The following is a 21,166-nucleotide window of genomic DNA, read 5'->3' on the forward strand; positions in this document are numbered from 1 at the left end:
AGAGGTGTGGTTTTCTTTCCATTTAGATGAATTGCCAAAATACAGGTAACACGTGCACTCTCATAACCAGTGGAGGGAATGTAGATTGACAAGGGACCCCTCTGATCAATTGTTGTTTGAGATCCTTGGCCTATAAACACTGCAGTTTAATCTAATGCAATCATGTTGGAGAGGTGGCATTTAGAAAAGCTGATGCCATCAACAAGAGGCTTGAATGCAAGTGCACATTTAATAACTTCAGTATCTTCCAGCTTGAACATTGTTGTTGATCTTCTTAGAGACCATTCATATTGCTGAAGGAAGCCATCCAGCCAGTGTTGTGATTCTTTGAATTCTTCTGGGGATATTTCTATCTGTGGTGCCATTGCAAGAGCAAATGCTTGAATATCAGCCCTGTGCACATCCAAAGCCTTTTTTCTCCTGTTAGCAATCCATTCACAGATAATGTCTTCCAGCTCAGGAAATAATGGTTACTGACTTAATCCACACTTGCACCTCTTAGCATTTCCCTCATCGGCCTGTTGACTAAGGCTGTCGTATGCTGCACACCCATTTTTGGACCATTCGGAGCTCTAACTTCTTCTCTTTGCAGAAAGCTGTCAGATTCTTTCCCTGGGAGTCTACCACGAATCCTTTCTTGTACTCGACAGAATAGCTCTTTCTTTTTGCACTCATCTTGTCTGGGGGAGGGGTTAATTGAAAACTTATGAGACCGGAGTGCCAACACAAAATGGCGACGGTTAAGAAGACACAACCACAGCTGTTTATTATCAAGTGTGCACGCTTTGCTGTACTTTGACAAATCAAAGTAAATCTGCCAGTGTTTATGGGCCAAGGATCTCAACCGTCAAGTGTGAGTGATGATTAGAGTTACAGTAAGAATCATGGAGGACTCCCATGGAAAGAATCTTACCACTTTCTGCAAAGAGAAGAAGTTGGGTGTCCGAATGGTCCACAAATAGTGAGCAGAGTACGATAACCTCAGGCAACAGGTGTCAATAATATTATTTTATAATTCAACACGTCCGCCATGTGTTGTTGATGATCTTAACTGGGGCTTATTTTTGGGTTAGGGCTTATATCATGACCACCCCGGAAAACCATGCTAGACTTTATTCTCTGGTTAGGTCTTATTTACAAAGAAATACGGTATATATATATATATATATATATATATATATATATATATATATATATATATATATATTATATATATATATATATATATATATATGATTTTATGTTAGATGATCTAGTGTGCAGAAACATGATTCATATGGTTGAGACTATAGGTTCAGTTTCAAGGATTTGTATGAGGATTGCAGAACAGTTGGGATCTGAGAATTTATCCTTATTCCCACTATAGTGCAATCTTGGAGTTGGTGTATATAATTTGCAAGGGTGTAATGGCTTGACATCCTGCAAAAATGTAGATATTGGTTGTTTTGTTTCATTCAAATTTTTGGAAGGTTAAACACATTGGCTTGGCAATACGAAATTTGAATTTCTGAAACTCAAGAAAATCAATAAACTGATATAAACCCTAATATATGTACAGTGGCTATAAAAAGTTTACACACCCCTGTTAAAATGCCATTTTTTGTGATATAAATAATTGAGACCACAATAAATCATTTCAAAACTTTCCCCAGTTTTAATGTGACCTATAACCTGTACAATTCAATTGAAAAACAAACAAATCTGTTAGGGGAAAAATATAAAAAATAAAAAACGTACAATAAACTAATACTTTGTTGAAGCAGCTTTTGATTTAATTACAGCATTCAGTCTTCATGGGTAGGAGTCTATCAGCATGGCACATTTTGACTTGGCAATATTTGCCTACTCTTCCGTGCAAAAGCATTCCAAATCTGTCAGATTGTGAGGGCATCTCTTGTGCACAGCCCTTTTCAGGTCACCCCACATATTTTCTATTGGATTTAGGTCTGAGCTGTGGCTGGGCCATTTCAAAACTTTAATTTTCTTCTGGTGAGATCATTTCTTTGTTGATTTGGATGTATGTTGTGGGTCATTGTTGTGTTGAAAGGTAAAATTCCTCTTCATCTGCAGCTTTCTAGCAGACACCTGAAGGTTTTGGATCAAAAGTGACTGGTATTTGGAACTGTTCATAATTCCCTGCACCTTGACTAAAGCTCCAGTTCCAGCTGAAGAAAAGCAATCCCAAAGCACGATACTACCACCACCAAGCTTCACCATGGGGATGGTGTTCTTTTGGTGATGCAAAGTGTTGTTTATCCACCAAATGTACCTTTTGAAATTGTGGCCAAAAAGTTCAACCTTGGTCTCCATCGGACCATAACACATTTTCCCACATGCCTTTAGGAGACCCGATGTATTGATTTGCATATTTTTAGCTGGGCCTGGATGTTTTTCTGTGTAAGAAAAGACTTCCATCTTGCAACCCTAACTCATAACCTAGATATATGGAGATTGTTGTCACATGTAGTACACAACCAGTTGTTGTATCTTTCGTTTTTTCCCAGTTAGGGGTCCCCACAGTGGAACTCTGGTCCGCTAATGATTGCCAGTCGATTTTTACGTACCGACTTGCCAGGCCTGACGCACAACCTTCAATGAAGGTACACCCATTCACACATGTCTCCACACAGAAGACGCTTTAGCTGAGAATCGAATGGGACAACATCTTACTGTGAGGTGACAACACTACCACAGCACCACCACCGCAACAGCCACACAACCAGTACTGTCAGAAATTCCTGCAGCTCCTTCAGTGTTGCTGTAGGTCTCTTGGCAGCATGCCTGACTAGTTTTCGTCTCATCTTTTTATCAATTTTAGAGGAATGTCCAGTTCTTTGCAACATCACTGTTGTCCCATATTTTCTCCACTTTTTGATGACTGTCTTCAGTGTGTTCCATGGTATATCCAATGCTGTGGAAATTTTTTTGTACACTTTTCCTGACTGATACCTTTCAACAATGAGTTCCCTTTGATGCTTTGTAAGTTCTCTGTGAACCATGGCTTTTGCTGTAGCAGGCAACTGAGTAAATGTCACGAAAATCCTACTAGGATGGCTGAACTTTATTTGGGATTAATCAGAGTCTCTTTAATTGATGGCAGGTGTGTACCCAAGAAGACTGAATGCTGTAATTAAATCAACGGGTGCTTTAACAAAGAATTAATTTAAGGGTGTGCACACTTATACAACCAGCTTATTGCACATTTTTTTTTTTTTATATTTTTCTCCTAACAGATTTGTTTTTCAATTGAACCGTACAGGTTATAGGTCACATTAAAGGTGGGAAAAGTTTTGAAATGATTTATTGTGGTCTCATTTTTTTATATCACAAAAACCTGGCATTTTAACAGGGGTGGGTAAACTATCTCTCTCTCTCTCTCTCTCTCTCTATATATATATATATTTAGATAGATATATCCGCACAGACACACATATAGAGATAGATTATCTGCTTGTGTCTACTTAAGGAATTCTCTTGACTCCTTTTCTTTATATGGTACAGGTGTTCATAAACTCTTTCCCTGAATCTCCTGTCCATCTTCCCTATGTAGAATGCTGGACATTATTGGCATAGAGCTATATAGATCACAGCTTTAGTCTGACCATTAAATTTGTGTTTTATTTGATGCTCTTTATCTCTAAAGGTAAATGTTGACCCTGTAGACATGTGTGGGCAATAATGGCACATATTACATCTGGACATATCATACCTAACTGCATACTGGTACATACAATGGTTAGTTCCCAAGCTATTTTTTAGGTTGGGGCCCCGTTTGAAAACTAATCTAGTTGGCCCCTCTATTCTTGACCTGGTAGTTGGGTCATTCTATAAAATGTCCCAGTTTTTAGTGATGATCTTCATGATCTCATATGCATCTGAGATGAAGGGTGTAATCAAACTACCCTGTCCAAGATCATTAGTGTCTGCTTTTGTGTGCAAATCTAATGTTAAGTTTTCTGAAATGGTTTTCCTATCCAATATTGGTTTATAAAAACCTCTTGATCTTTTTTACTGCACTTCTGTTATTGTTTGATTCAGTAAGTGGTTTGGGTAACCTCTTTGAGAAAACACACCCTGTAGTTTATTACATTCAATGGAAAAGTCTTCACCTTTTGTGACCATCCTTGGTGCCCTCACTAGTTGACCCTTCACCAATGATCTTTTTTGGTGAAGGGGGTGGCAGCTACTGTGGTGTAAAAAGGTGTTTGAGTAAATTTCTTTCCTGTAGTTGCTGAATGGCAACTATTAGTGTAGTCCTTGCTAAGGTTGGCGTCCAGATACTCGATGTTATCCTTCCCAACAGTAAACATGAAAGATAAAAAGTGTGTGGTACTGTTGAAGTATGAAACCAGTTCTTCTGCTTGGGTATGGTTTCCCTCTATTAACATAAAAATATCTTCCAAATAATGGGTGTAATAGTGGATCTGATGTGGGGTCTGCCCTGATTTCTTCACATACTCCTCCTCCCAGTAGTCCATCACTAGATTTGCTACACTGGCCCTGTAAGGTGAGCCCATTGCTGCCCCTATTTTCTGGAGGTAGAACTTCTTACTGAACATGATGAAATTTTATGATAGAATAATGTCTAAGATGACTTCAACAAGTGTGATTTCCTCTGCTGTTGCCCCCTCCATTGTGTAACATGTAACTAATCCATTCTATGCCCTCTTGGTGGGGGATTGATGAATACAAGTCCTTCACATCGACTGCCAGGAAGTTTAAGTCTTTGTTGAATTCCAGTTTATTGATGTTAAATAAAAAACTCCATGAATCTTTACATAGTTGCCCCTCCTTCTTAACATATTTCTTAAGTATGTAGTCTACAAGTTTACCACAGGAGTATGTAATACATCTGGCATCTACTAGGAGTCTCATGGGTGGGTCAGTGATACTTTTGTGTATTTTCAGAATCCCAAAAAGTACAGGGATTCTAGGTGCTGGCATGTTCAGATAGTTGAATTGGTCTATGTCTATTTCCCCCTCAATAAACAAATCATTTAAAATTGTTCGAATCATCCTGTTTGCTACATTCAATTAATTTCTGGAAACTTCAACATAAACATCACTTTGCAAAATCCTGGACATTCTACCTTCATACTCTTCATGGTTAAAAGAAACTCTTAAAGGAAGTAATTACTTATTGAGTGGACCCTCATAGCATCATCAGTGTGTTGGGAATAGCCCTCACTTATTGGCTGACTAACAACTTGCACCATGGACTGTATTTAAGTGCACTGGTTTTAGAGAATGCCTTTACCTGAAGAAGTCTCAGCACCAGGTGGGACGAAAACTGCTTTGTGTTTGTAGTTATTTTATCTTCTACTTCAATATATATTCTGTATTTTTTATTATTTTTGCTTGTGCTATATTAAAGAAAAGGAACTACGGCACATGGAGTGGACTTACCTTCTTCCGCAAGTGTCTTGGTTGTTGTTTGGTCTTCTACTTTTCCTGGTTTTGTGGTTCTAGAATGCCACAGCAGCTTAACACCCAGAATGTACATTATAAGGAAGCCAGAATTTTTGAGCTATGGTATGTAATCACAAGAGATGAGTACTGTAGGGGATTGGAGACACCTACTGCTGGCTTCTAGTACACTAGACAAAGTTCACTAAGTAAGTTGAATGGGAGTAGTAGTGTAATCACTTTTTACATTAGTTTAGCAATTTCAGAGTGTAGGAAATTATTATTGGCAAGGAAAACATAATATTTTTTATAAAATTTAAAGTAAATAATAATAAAAATAAATAGTTAAATGAAAATTAGGGGCGCTTTTATATATTTATCCATATTCTGTTGGCAGCTTTACTGGGCAATGTTTGACGTACATGAAGTTAACTGGTTATCTCTATTGTAAAGGACCATGGTTTCCCAACATTTAAATCATAGGGTAGCTTAATTTAGATGGCAAGCCTTTTTTTTTGGGGGGGGGGGTCATGGGCACACCCAGTTTAAGACTTTACGTCTTGCTGGAAAAAGAGTTTTGGTTGCAATGCTAACATGTCTATCTCTTTTCAGGTCCTTCATTGTTCCAGGTTTAGAAGTCAGATGTGAACAGATAACTCAATGAGCACAAGGTTTACCTATTTACTTAGAAGCAGTGCAGACTCGCGGTCAAGGTGCAAGTAACAGCAAAAGAGTCTTACTAGCTATTGTTGAAGGGACAGTTCATGAGGTTACTCTGACCTAGAAGGAAAGATGATGGGCCAAGGAAGATACCAGATAGGGGCAATCAGGGGAGCAGTAGCTAGAAGACTATATTGACTTCCTTCCTGATGAAGTTAGGGCTTGCTTATTTGTCAGGGCATTATAAAGGAATTTTGGTATCATGCTCTCTCTGTCAACTAGTCACCTACAAGGAGCTTCTTTGGATAAGGCCCCTCCACCACAGTCAGCAAGTCTCCAGTCAGAGGCTGACATGGTCATCCAAGGACAATGTGCTGTGAGACCTGGACTTAACATCATTCAGTTATCTCCAGTGGCCCTCATGAACATTGCTAATGCAATATCGCCTGTTTCCCACATCACAGTCCATGTCCCTGTGTATGTTAAGGAGAAATCCTTTGAGGGGAATTCATAAATATATTTGATTTTATCAGCATGGAGGGTATTCGTTGTATTCTAGAACCAGAGAATCACCGGACTAAGAATTAATGGCAGCACTAGCAGTTAATGAGAAGGAAAGCTTGTCCAAGGCAGTATTCAGAACTTGGGATAGTGGGGTATTTAGGTTTCATGGCATTCAGAGGAGTCAACATTGAGAATGATCCTTCCCAGGCCCTTCTCCTACTAACGTTATTTATGGCCATTACGGATGGTCTCCACTTTAAGGGAGGGATAGCATGGTGTTTGTATGACCAGAGGTTTAGGAAGCTAAGGTCCTCAGAGAAGCCAATCATTTTCAAGACATTTGATTAAGCATTATGTTATGCAGGTAGAATGCCCCAGATTCTACTTCCATAGTTAGGAGCCAACATGAGGAAAATTTTTGTGAATATTTAATTATGGGAGGTTCATGGCCATCCTGCAGATTTACATACTTATGCTCATCATGTGGAAAGGGTAATCCAGCCATTAAATACTGGTTAAGTCAGGTCAAACCTCTTTCTCACATACCTCCTCAAGGGAGTAAACCAGCTTCAATATAGGTTAACTCAGGCAAGGGTAATTAGCCTTTTCATGGCTCAAGATTTAATCTGCCAAAGGGACTTGCTAAGCCACAGCCCCTCTCATTCCTCTATCAAAACAGGTAAGTTGGCCAGCTCCTATTAGATTATCACAACAGCAAGGTGGCTTCATTTCTCATCAATGGCTTGTATCAGGTTTGCAATTGGTTCATATAGTTTTCAGAGTTCTAGGATAGTTTAATTCCCTTCCTCTATCCAGGGTAAATACGGAATACTTACACTGCTGATCAAAAAGAAGTACTAACAGGTAGATTCAATGGTCTCTTTATGTAGCCCTGGTCCAAATTCAAAGCTTCCCCATAGGGCTGCTACCTAAGATGAAGAAGAGAGTGTATTGCTGGTTCACCATCTTTCTTATCCAGTGGGTGGGTCTGTCATTGAATTCCCCTCAGATATAGGGTTCACTTTGCTTCACTTACATTGTTGTTGGCAGTAGGGGGCACCTCTGCAGACAGCAGTTGACTACCTTGATGAACTGATAGGGCTGTGGAAAGGATGAAAAACTCCAGAGACCTTTGCTCCAGTATGGGTCCCTTTGTCAGAAGAGATGACAGAAGGGCCTAGACATGCACTGACATTTCTTAGGCTATTAGCTGATGTGGCAGCTATGGCCTTTAAGCTCCCAGTAGTTAGACTGGAGCAGGTGAGATGATCAATTATGGAATTCCTTGGGTCTCGCAAACTTTGCATAGGAGAAATTATGCAGGTTCATAGTTTTTCAAGATTTGCTTGTAAGCCCATTGCCTATGCATGGCATCCTTTGGCCCCATCTCCAATTTGCTGAGAGTTAATAAATCAAAACATCACTGTGTGCCGATATCAGCCAGAGTTTAGAAGATCTTCATCTATGGCATACATTTTTAAACCAGTTTAATGGAGTCCCTCTTTGGCAGCACCTTTAAGTTTCATCTAATGATTCACAAACAAAGTAGCAGGTGTAGGCAGGGGTGGGCATTTCAGAGGCAGTTAGTTTATTGTGGAATGGCCTCAGTCTCGGTCAGTTGACAAAAGAAAGGCTATTCTGTTTATTGAGATCTTTCATGTTCAGATAGGTGTTAAGGTTTGGAGAGACTGGCTGCACAATTGTAGGGTTTCCATTTGCTCAGATAAATGTGAAAATGATTTTAATTAAATAAGCGAGATTTCACATCAAATAGGTACACACAGTAATCAGGTTACAAGTTTTGTTAAGCCTGCAATGTAACATAATTTTTCTTAGATTCATATACTGGATTGTGACAACAGAATAGCTGACAGCTTTTCCGGATGCAGTTTAAGATAGTATGCCATTTAGCCTCAGAGGCTAATTTATTTTAGACCTTCATCCCTCTGGAAGCATGGCTAGTTAGAAAAAAATAGCCAGATCACTACTGGCCAATTACTGTGCTTAGAATGCAAACAGGGCTTACTCCTCATCACTGAGTATGTTAAACGTTTTCACCAATTAATACCCTGGTGAGTGAGACGTTGGAGGCTACCTTTGTTAGACTATTTCTTAATTCACGGATGGCGCAAGGAAGATTCACTTAGCATATTGAGGTATATTGAGCAGCACTGGGTTGGTCTGCCAATTTATTTGGGCTACCTGATTTATCCAGTCATTGGGTAATCACTAGAATACTGGAAGGCTATAAAAAAGCCAGAGGTGGTTCAAAGGATGCTAGGAACCAATAGGCCACTGCTTTTTTGGACATTATAGTGAGAGGTTTCTTTCTTTATTTAGAGGATTTTCATGCATTTATTAGTTGGGCAGTGTTGATTGCATGCCCTCATGTGGGGTGTTTTGAGAAAGTGAGTTGCTAAATTCAGTAAGCTGGGGGAATGGTGTGATTCATAATGAATCTTTTTAATTTGTATAGGAAGATCAATAACTGATTAGTCTGGTAAAGGCCAGCATGTTAAACAGGGTAAGTTATGCTGGTTATCTACCAGTGCTTTGGTTGCCCTTGTTATGCAGGATACTCCCCAGGCTAGGACTGTCTAGCCTTCTACTTAGCTATGTACAGGGAAGGCTATTTAGTCTAGGGGAACCTAACCTAATGATAATAAAGAATCTCTCTTTTCAGAGTACTTTGGCACAAGGGTACTCATCACACTCATTTTGCGTAGGGGTAACAGCTGACTCAGAAATAAAAACTAGTTATCTGATGTGCTGAAATGAACTGTGAAATGGCTGTCTGATTCCCCTATATATTTACATTAAGAAGTAATGCCATATTTTATGTTTCAAGGAAGAAGGTTTTGTGAATAGTGAATAACATTACTTCATCCAAAGATCAGCCTTCCAAGATTTGGCTTGACTTGCAAGACGTAGCAGGTCATTAGAGCATCATGTCTGGTTTGTCTATCATTTTTACCTTCCCAGGATAATGTGTTGCCAGTTTGGTATGTGTGGTGACTGTTGGCAGCACACAGGAGCCTGACAATGTACTGATTATTCATTTGATGGTTATGATCTACTTCTGACCCTTAAAGTAACAAAAAAAATGTTCTATTAGCTAGAACATTAGCAGATCTACCCAGACTCCATTGATTATATCCTGATCATGTTTTGTTTTGGTCCTCAATTGTCCTTAGGAATCAATGGTAAGGTGCCAAGAAAATGCAGTGGTATGGGGAGATCTAAGCAGTATATCGATCACAGAGTGACTGGAGCTGTCTCTCATGTTAGGTCTAAGTTAGAACAAAGTCTTGGCTAAAGTTGTAAAGAACTTTTTCAATTCAGACAGGGTTCACTTGAACATCTTAGTTGTGATATACTTAATTTGGAAATCACTCTGGCAATGAAAATCATTTTCAAGATAAAACATTGCAAACTATATGTGGTATTACCATAATGACTTCTTAGGCGGTATATCAGACATGCTGGTTGGCACCTGCTTAGCAGCTGTTGCACCCCACTTTGTATTCCCCCAGGTTATATTTCAGTGACCTCTCTGGGGTGGTTAGGTCTCATTTGAGTATGAACCATTAGGCTAGGCAAGGCAAGATTTTTTGGGGCAGGGAGACAAACCCAGAGTGTCATGTTAAGCAGATCTGAGGTAGCTTGGGTTACATACCTGGACTCTAAATATTAGCTGAAATGTGCTTGGTTATGCCGACCAGTTACAGGTTAAAATGTTACAGGAATTATTATGATATACCTTATGATATTATTTTGGTTGTGGCATCTGTGATGTTGTCAGTTATATTCAATAAATGGTTGCAAAGGCATTCATGGCATTTTCATTAACTCAACTTTAAAGGACAACAAGATATTGTTGACTATTCAACTAAAAACACTAAACAACATTTGCTAATAACCCCACTGCAAAAAGACATCCTTTGATTCATGTAATCAGTATTTTGTGACAGTGTTATAGCAGAAGTTTGTAAACGCCTGCAGAGCACTGTCACATAGACTCGTATTTCAGATGCCTGTGACACAGTACATCAGAAAATAAATTTTCAACATATAATCAGTATATTTGTTTACAGATGTCTTTTATATAGTATATTATGAAATATTCCTTCAGCAGATGATCAATATTTATTTAAAAAATTAACTAGATTTCTAAATGGTGCATTATGTATTAAGCGCTTCTAATCCAAGGTGTCACTTAAGGATCAGGCACTGGTCTTCATTAGTGTAATCTAGATTGAATCCATTTATACTGATGGTTCAATATTAACAAAATTAACAGTTTGCCTTTATTTTAATAGATGTCTGCTCCTGGCATCTGAGGGCAATTAATTTATATTAATGGGAACAAATCCCACCTTACATTACGTGTCAAAGAAAAAAAAATGTTTGCCTGAAAAATAATGTAAGATAATTTCTGTTCAAGATTAAAGGCAATATCTTAAATTGTGATTATCTTTTGACTAACATATTAATCAGTAACAAACTCTAGTCAAAAAAGAAGTAGTAGTCTGTAATATGCTCAGGCATGAGCTTCTTTAGAACTTGTTTGTGACTGCCAAATCTGCCATTATCAAGTATAGGTCATCATATGGGTCTATATCACATTGCTGAATGCACTAAATGTTGAACACCTCTTTGTCGAACCCTATCTATCGAATCTTCATCCATGAAATGATCATTTTAGAGAAACTTTTTACAACGGTTGGCCAACCTACAGACTGGAACAAGATCAGCATTATTTAAAACCCCACACCCTCCAACTAAATATACCAACTCTGAGATAGCGCTACAGTGGGGAAAAGGTTAAATTCCCAGTACTGGTCCACTGGTTACTTACCATGAGAAAATATTCGCTTAAATGATCGTTCAACGGATGAAGACTTCGATGAATAGGGTTTGACATTTAGTGTATTCAGCAATATGATATAGACCCTATCATATATATTAGACTCTGAAATTCTTAATGAGAAAACACAGTTTCAGCTTTGGATGGCTCTATTCAAGTAAACGCCCAGAATGTTCCATAGTACATGTTTAAAAAAGCGTCACCAGTTTAAAGGAAAACTCCACCCTAGAACTAAAAAACATCTTTTTTTCACTTTATCTTTATTTCCTGACCTATTTTAACACCTCAAAATCATTCTAAGTTCTTTATTTATAATTTTTGCCTGTTATCCACAACATGGCTACCAATAGGGCTTGATGTATTGGTGTGATCTTGTTCTTCCTCAACCCTTTCTCTTTCCCATAATTGAATTGATTCTGCAAAGGGCCTTTCAGTGCCATGACAGTTTTAACACCTCTGCAGTTGTATGGGGGAGTGGACTGACAATTCCTCTTGGACTACAAAACAAAACCATGAACATAGCCTTGCAATTTAGCTACTTTTCTAGCTGTAGCTGGATAACTTCTAAAAACATGCTCTGAGCCAAACATAAATGAGGGTGATTAGATACAGAAAAGAAGCAGTCCTTTTACAGACGGTATAGAAGATGACAGTGACTTACACAAATCCCATTATATGTCAGTGGTATGGGAATTCACAGTTACTTCCTTACGTTTGACATGAGTCATACAAAGCATTATGAGAAAGAGAAAGGGATGAGGAAGAACAAGATTGTGTTGATAAATCAAACCACATTGGAAGCCATGTTGTGGAAAACTGGCTAAAATTACAAATAAAGCACTTACAGAGATTTTGAGGTATTAAAATAGGTCAGGAAACAAAGAGTAAAAGCATATATTTTTAGTTCTAGGGTGGAGTTTTCCTTTAACAAGCTTCTGCTATATCTATTAGGCATATAGTCTACATGAAATGTACTTTTTGAAATGCTGCAGGCATTTGAATAAAAGAGAAAGTATTCATCTTAACTTTTACTATACTAAGTAAGGCTGTGGATAGTTTTTGCAATAGAAGAAACACTGATGGAGATTACTAGTTTGGATACACTTTTCTGTTCTTTACAGAATTAAATAATGTTTCCAGTGTTACTCAGTTATTCTGTTATGTGTAATACAAGTAATATGTCTGCATACAATTTTCAGTGCAGAATGAGAAAATAATGACTCGTCTACAATTATCTTTAGATAGAAAACAAGCTCTTAGAAATTTTAATTCCATTTGGATTCCAAACGCAAAATTTAAAATGTATGAGTCTAAATATGTTTCATTATTTTGTCTTTTTCTGTGTATATTCTCAGAGAACAAACAAACAGTATCATTATTAGAGTTCAGTGTTAAATAAAAATTTTTTTTCAGTTTAAAATTCCTCTCAATAAGCATTTTGTTCCTTTTAAGAGTTGCCGTGCGCAGTCTGTTTTTATAAATCATAACTACTGTTCTTCCAGGATACTTTGAAGAATTCTCTTTTTCCAGTATGATGTATTACATGTTTCCATTTCTGGCCACACTCCTTTCAACAAAAGGGTAGCATGGGACAAACAATCCCCCATAAACCTACCATAACATCAGTCCATAAGAGTGCAGTATGCATGCATTCAAAATGTAGTTACAGTGCTGACACAAAGTCACCAACGGTAACAGAAACAACTGTGGGCTTTTTGAACCTCCATAACTTTACTTACTAGTATTTTATATCCACTAATATCTTTATTTCTGTAAATTTATTATATTTCCACTGATGGTTGAGCCTAGTTATCACTGCTACTATTATGTTATTTTTATCTGACTTTGGCGATATCTTTCCAATGATCGTTTGAATGCATTACATTTGCAAAACAAGTCAGTAAGAGAGTGCCCTTTCAAGTGCGCCAGCATTTTGCCCCCTACATCCTTCACCTGCCACAGTTATTCTTGAATCCAGCTGTGAAGTCCCTCCGGATGACCATGTCTTATTATCTTGTCCATTGGTCCACAATCTGTCTAGCTGAACAAATACATTTGTACATCCAGGGAGTAGCTAGACCCTATAAACTGCTACTTCTCCCCATCCTTTCAACACTTTTCTTCCTGTTCATATTGATTCCTTCACATTTCCCTGACTTGCACTTGTTTACCAGTCATGTCATGTCCACTGTGCCTTTTGTTCTCTAGTGAGAAGATTTCTACATCTTCTAGTATCTGGTCACATTTCTTAGTCTTCATCTCATGAATCTTCCTGGTAGCTTACTACTGAAATCATTCTAGTAGCCCAAAGTCCTTTTTGTTTTACAGTCTGATCTGCCCAAGCACTGCCTCTTTGCTTTTAGATTCTGTCTCCATTATGATATACCCAATCAGATTGCTTGCTGCTAAAACTACCTCCTCATTCTGATCTTGGTGGAATTATAGAGGGGGTTCAATCACACCTGTTCATTTCCTGCTCTGTTGCCATCCACTCCACCCCTCTAAGTTCATACTTCACACCAATACTATTACAGCCTAAGTGTGGTACTTTGCATATGTTTACATTAATGCCCAACTGCCACTCGTTTGGTCCCATTACCTTTACCCATTGGCCCAGTCATTCCAACAAGGTTCACAAAAGAAGCCTACCACCTCATTTTGGCCTGGGGTATATCAGCACATTCATTTCCCCCATAGCAAGTTTCAGGTGTTAGGGAATAATCCAGCTTTCTGGTCTGGAGGAGTAGACTACCTTTTGTTTTGACTCATCTCCTCTTGCTTGCAGCAGCTCCTTCTAGTTAGACAGAAGAATTGCTTTGCTGTGGGAAGTATGCCTTCTCATGCTGACTTTCTCCTGGTAGTGTGTGATTGGCAGGTCCAAGCTTCCTCCCTGTACAACCCAGGTGATGAACCACAGCCACCAGTCTCCACCCTAGGGGATGAACCAGCAAAGGCCACACACTCCTATCCTCCCTGCCTCAGCTCTTCCAGATCCCAAGCCTTTATCCAAATGTAAGGCACCTGTATCATAAGCAAGGCTTAATCCATCTACATCACATAGATGAGGGGACAAGAGCATTTATCCCTAGGACTGTCCAGAATTAAGTGACACTGTCCAGAAAATGGACCTTTTCCACACAACGTATAGTCCAGAAAAAATAAAATCAACAATATCACTTCTTTGCCCCTCATTATTTTACTGTGTGCAATCCAGTACTCAGGAGGAGGCAACCCATGGTTATCTGCACAGCAATGGCGCTTTATCTGCTAACATCTTTACCTGAATAATGTGCTTGGGATGTATGTAACTTTCATCTGACTGGGCTTATACAATGCATCTGTGTGTTGAGACTAGAGAAGGGGATCCTTTCCTGTGACAGCTGAAGGCAAAGTTGCCTCAGAGAAATCATGAGCAGGATGGAGTAGTAGAGAAGAAGTGGGGGATACGGGATGGAGTAGTAGAGAAGAAGTGGGGGATACTGGATGGAGTAGTAGAGAAGAAGTGGGGGATACTGGATGGAGTAGTAGAGAAGAAGTGGGGGATAACGGATTTCCTACACCTGTGTAGAAAATGGCCTCACTGCCTACATGTGGATGGGATCATTGTAATACAATTGTGATTTCTCCAGTGTGACGGGCAAATTGAGAGCTGTACACGATGTGGAATAAGTATATCCTGATATTGGTAGGAAGGTGGGATCACTGCATGTTACTACAATTATACAAAATAATGATTAATGAAAGCAGGCTATATGGAACAAGCAATGGGACCGGATCCTACAGATTATCTAGGAGACTTCTGTGACCCCGAACTCGTAACAGTTGCTACCTTGAAGTGGGGTTACAGAAAAGGACAATTACAACAGAAACACAAACTAAAAGATTTACCTGGGCTGCTCAGACAAGGCCTTAGTTTCTCGAGAAGTGCAGGTGCAGTACGCATACTTGGGTTCATTTGGACTTCATTTTAACCTTTGCAGACAACAATTTGCAGGAATAAGACAACGACTTCTTATATGTACATTTCCTTTTTGAGTCCATATCTACTTATGGTTGTGGTATTATGGTTGTTGCAAATGAACTGTTTGGAGATCCAGTAGTTGTCAATTTTTTCGGTTGTACTGTGCTTGCTACACCCTTGGGAAAGACATGCCTGAATAAAGGAATTGACGGTGGATTTGTTTGAAGTATATCACAGTACATTACACTGACATCCACAGAGTATCATTTATAAGTTTAAACATAACTTTTGTCTGACAATTCCTTACATTTTCTGTATAGTCGCATATTGATTTGAATAATATACAGCTATTACAGCAGTTATTATGTTAACAAGGTAACATCTGTTAAATTATTATGCATGTGAAAATGAGTTCAAACCTTATATTTGGCAAAATACTGTACAATATAGTAGCATAGATATTGTATAAATTACTTTATCATAATAATCGCTTGATTGTATCTGTTCAGTCTGAACACTATTAAGCAAATTTTGCATGGCGGGTACCAAGCATTTTGCTTTCATATACATGTCCAGAATTTTTGACATGAAAAGTTGGCAACCCTGCTTAACCCTGTGCTATCAGCAAAGAGGATGGATAAGTCTAATCTGTATTCCCTCAGTCATATCCTGTGACAAACACAGTGGTGAGTGCTGCACGAAGTACAGACCCCTGTAGTAACCTACTTCTCTAGTGCCGAACAGTGTCCCTCTCACCATAATCCTCTAGATAGAGGGTTGCCAACTGTCCTGTTTTTCCCAGGATGTCCTGGATTTGGCCATCTGTGTCCTGGGAAGGACCTTCTCAGGACACCATATGTGCTGTTTTTGGCAAAGCTTAGCACAAGTTACTATAACTTATTAAGTTTTCTCATAATCACTGTTTAAGTAATGTGTGGTAAGTCAAGTGGTATCAGTATCAGAACTGTGCGTGCCTGCCCACACCATCTCGCCCAAATCTTTAGACCTCAATTCCCACAGCAATTTTCCGACAGTCCTACAGGCATGTTCGTCATGCATGCACACTGTTCTTTTACAAAATTACAACTGACCCTATCATGGAGGAGCGTGGCCTGCTGGCCGGTGTTCTTACTCACCAGCGCAACAGCCTGTCAGCAGCGTTGCTAACTTGTTCCAATGAAATGAATAACAGTGTGATAATTGACACATTATATTATCCACTTATAACGCTGTTTACTTGAGAAAAATGTAAAACCAGCAAAGGACTAAAGGCAGCCAGCCCAGCTGTAATAATCTGAGATGCAGTAGTGCATCTGCACCATGACCGTCCAGATCTGGAACCTGTTTATTTAGCAGAATATTTCTGCATTGTGTGATGATGCTTGGGGCTCCTCTACAAAGTAACTGTTCCTGGTTGTACCCCTCAGTGATGGGAAGTCCACCACAGAAACTGAGCACTCAGTTTGCAGAAAGGTAAGGTAGTACTGTATAAATGCATTGCTCTGCCTATACAGTTATATATATACATGGATGTGACATAAAGCATATAAGGTTAACATAGCTTTCTGGAGAAGTAGGTCAAGAGTAGCCGGGTAGGGGATTTGTGGGTTGAAGATACAGCATATTAAGGAAGTGTCTCCTTTAACTTGCTGGTGTCAAAATTAGTTCATTTGTTTTCTCCTATTTGCACTGCATGTCCTAAGGATGGAAGTGTACCAGACATTAACCTCAGGTCCTCACCAAGCTGCTAAACATATGTGCACAGCAGAAAACACTAGTCTATTTTTAACTTGAACAGCGTGGGTGTGGAAAAAAATAAACTCGTCGCACTCGAACTTCAGTGTACAGTGTATCACGGGAAACTTGATTAGTATTTGACTCCATTATTTTTACAGTTTTTTTTTTTCAATTTGTTTATTATTTTTGCAGACAAAAAATGCTCAGCCTAGAAGAAACATCTGCAAGTTCATTTGCAGGAATGGCCATTCTGACAGCACTGAAACAGTCAGCAAGCGATTATTTCATTATTATGCATTTATTTACGCATTTGGTTATTTATTAAATATACAAACCTGGTTAACGAGTTATTTTTTGACTGCACCTGCATCTTCTGTACTAAAGTTACTTGTTTTCATATGACTGTAATTTGTATTCAGACATATTTGGCACCTTTTTAAGTTGTCAAGGCTAAGTTCTTACTGCTAACCAACTGTCTGCATCACAGATTTTTAGGTTAGAAAAAATTGCCTTTGTAATCACTATAGCGAGGGGTACAGAGCTACCTTGAGTGAACTTTATTTTTTGCCTCCAAATCAAGACTAATCTACTAGGTGATTCAGTTTTGTGCAGTTTTTACTGACTTTTTTTTTTTTTTTTTTTCAAAACGTGTCCACAGTATTATGCTTGTGTGTGTGTGTGTGTGTGTATTACATCATTATCTTCCAAAATTAGATGTTTTATTAAGATATATTGGGTCATCAGGTGACTGTGTGTGAATTGTTGTAATGAGGCTGATTGAAAAATGTACTGTTAGTCCAGATGTACTCTAAAAGGGCGCATTATAAATGTCTATAGGGAATCAGGATTTGCAATGGGGATAGCAGAAGCAGAGTCGATTGTGCACTGAAAATAACATCTGGACCAAACTGCTTTGTAAAAACCCAAATGTTCTCTCAGGCACACAAATGCTCGCTTGTGTTAAACACATTATAACAGGATGACACTGTCATGTTGTGTCTGGCCGAGCAGTTATTCCATTGGTGCCGCAAATAAGCTTACAGTAGTTGAAGAAAGACAGGCCTGGGAAAGTTCATTGGCTAGAAAGTAGAATTGTGCGAGTAAGAGCCTGAGGCTATAGAGTCTTACTGAAGAGTTTGCGTGAAGTGTGGGACTTTCCACAACTTCCCTTTTGTCGAATGGATGCTTCACCCTTACTAAAAACTGATGCTCTAGTCTGAAGCAACGTTTTTGCATAGTAGTCACACAATCGGATATTGTTAGCTGATCTACTTGGGAGTTCACTGGAAATGGATACAAGTTATTATGCAACTGAAGGTAGCGTGAGTAGCGCAGAAACTGACAGAGAATGTAATGATTTGCCAAACACTCCTCCACCTAAAAGGAAAGCAAAGAGGTTGTCACGGTATTGTTAAGAATGCCAGACAGAATTTTCCTGGTGTGAAAAGGTTCACGGCAATGTCTTCACAGCTCGATGCACATTGTGTAAGAAGGAGGTTTAGGTTGCTTATGGTGGCAAAGGTGACATAGTAAATCATAGCCATTCAAAAAGTCATCAGAAAGGTCAGATTGCTGCAAACACTGCTGCCATTGACATTTTTTTCAAGAAGTCAACGACAGTAACAGGAATTGACAAGCAGGCAACGGTTGCAGAACTCGTGTGTTTACTGCACTGTATGTCACCACATCTCCTACAATGCTGCTGACTGTGGAGCTAAACTGGACCACTTGTTATATCAAGATTCGGCTACTGCTAAAATGACAGCTTATGGTCGCACAAAAGCAGAAGCACTGGTGACTAATGTCCTTGGCCCAAAGTCAATGGAGTTCACTATGGGAGACATTACTGGTGACAATTCTGTTCGATATTCTGTGTCAACTGATGCATCTAATCTCAAGAACAGAAAAATGTTTCCTGTCTGCATTCAATATTTTACTGTTGAAACTGGTTTAAGTAAAAAGCTTTTAGACTTTGTTGAGCTTAATGACAAGCATGCTACCTCTATTGCAGACATGCTAGTTTAAGTTCTTTCAGACAATGGCCTTGATATTGCATGCATGTCTTCATTATTCAGCTGATAACGCAAGTGTGAACTATGATGAAAAGCAGTCTGTGTTTACTGAGCTGTTGAAAAGAAATAGTAATATTCTGAAGACAAACTGCAATGCTCATGTGATACACAATGCCTTGAAAAAATTAATTGATTAACTTAATTGTGATGTAGAAACAATGGTTACCAGCATTTACAGTCATTTCAGTGTATCTGCTAATAGGAGAGCCCAGTTGCAAAAATTGTTTGACTTTGCATACTTAGAATATCATAAGTTGTTGAGGCATGTACCAATGAGATGATTGTCTCTGGGTGCAGCTATTGACAGATTACTTGATTCATGGCCTGCCATTGTGTCCTACTTTGCATCTCTAGGTGAAGACTGCCCAAAGAGAGTTCATATGCATCTGGGAATAGAAAATAATATGCATGACTGTGAAGCAGTAGAGACAAACATTAAAAAAGCATACTTATGTTTTGTCTAGAACATTTGCGATGTGTTTGAGGTGTCGGTCCAGAAAGTGGAGAGGGAAGATTTTACATTGCTTGAGTTCTTGCCTGTAATGCAGCAACTGAAAAGTAAAATTGAGTCATGCATAACTGATACATTTTTTCTATACAAAGCACAAACTATTCTTGAGAATGAGGACATGGAACCTCATACTGTGCATCTGCAACAAAACTTTTAGGCAGCTCTAGAAAAGTCTTTAGCATACCTGAACAAATGGTTTAATTTCTCAGATGGCAGCATTGCATGTGTGATGCATCAAATATCTCTCAATACAGAAGTAGCTTTTGTATTTTATGGTCTATATCTTTTGCTTACACCTCAATGTTATTGCTTTATTGTTTTTTGGTTGTTTTCCAACGTGAATGACTATTAGCAATTTTGCAGTTAGTCTAACTGTCTGTGTGGGCTGGCTACTTGGAAATAACAGTTTTGAGCTAAAAATTCTTGCATTCAAGTGTTGTTTTTTTTTGGCTCAAAATGCACTAAAACTCACCTACGTGCATCTGTTGTTTAAATTTTTTTTCCAGGGGGCTCATCGCCCCCAGACCCCAGGGGGAGCCTGGGAGAGGAGTGGATTGGTCATGGGGGGCAAGGAGCAGGAAAAGAGGCATTGTGGATTATAATTGTGAAAAGTTGGCAACCCTATCTAGATGCAATCATTCAAACAGACAGTAATTCAGTTCTGCAGTCTCGATCCTGCCCTCAACCCATACAGTTTCCTTTCAGCCCCTTTTCTACGACAGAATCAATGTCATACTGAATCCAGTTAGATTATGCACACTGCTACTAGTCCCCATCCTTTCAACACTCTCTCCTTGGTCAAACTGACTCCTCCACATCTGCCTTCACTACTAACAGCCTGTAAACTAGTCGTGTTCAGCCTTTATACTAGTCGTGTTCAGCCTGTGTACTAGTCGTGTTCATCTGACACATTTATTCCTCAATGCAGCTGTGGAGTCCCTCTGGTTGACTGTGTTGGGTTCACCTCAGAATCTCAAACTACTGAAATCCGGAATTTCAATAGCCCGAGACGAGAAGGGCGAAAGTGCAGAATACCGAAACCCCAGACACGCGAAATTCAAAATCCCAAAGTTCGGAGATTTTGAATTAGTGGTTCTGGTGTTGCAGTGTGCGAGTGGGTGGCTGGAGATGTAGGTAAGTGTTTGTGTTTTACGGGTTTTGGGTAGGGGCTTTAGTGTGTGTGTCTGTGTGTTTTGTTCATAGGTTCATAGGTTCATAGGTTAGTACTAAGCTAACTGCCCTTTCGAGCCATTTTAAGCTTAGCCAATTATCCCTTGTGAGACTCAAACCCTGCACCTTGTGTTTGTAAGGCAAACACCTTAACCATTAGGCCACCCTCCCAACCCTAGTGTGATGTGTGTATGCAAGGGGAATGTAGCTTGTGTGGTGGTGTTTCTGTGTGTTTGTCTGTGTAGTGTGACTTCGGAGTTAGTATATTTAAGTAGGGG

At 39.0% G+C, this 21,166-nt stretch overlaps 1 protein-coding gene across 1 annotated transcript in view; it reads right to left on the reverse strand.

Moving 5' to 3' along the window:
- PTPRT (protein tyrosine phosphatase receptor type T) overlaps positions 1 to 21,166 on the reverse strand; it is a 3,212,182-nt gene that overhangs the window by 1,619,244 nt on the left and 1,571,772 nt on the right. Inside the window, exons 7-8 of the mRNA XM_044089009.1 lie at positions 18,264 to 18,512; positions 5,407 to 5,482 (exon numbers count right to left, since the gene is read on the reverse strand). Coding sequence (XP_043944944.1) covers positions 5,407 to 5,482; positions 18,264 to 18,512 — 325 coding nt within the window. The remainder of the gene's footprint in view (positions 1 to 5,406; positions 5,483 to 18,263; positions 18,513 to 21,166) is intronic.

This window comes from Protopterus annectens, chromosome 12.part0 (genome assembly GCF_019279795.1).
Source record: "Protopterus annectens isolate FY-2018-M chromosome 12.part0, PAN1.0, whole genome shotgun sequence".
Taxonomy (NCBI): domain Eukaryota; kingdom Metazoa; phylum Chordata; order Ceratodontiformes; family Protopteridae; genus Protopterus; species Protopterus annectens.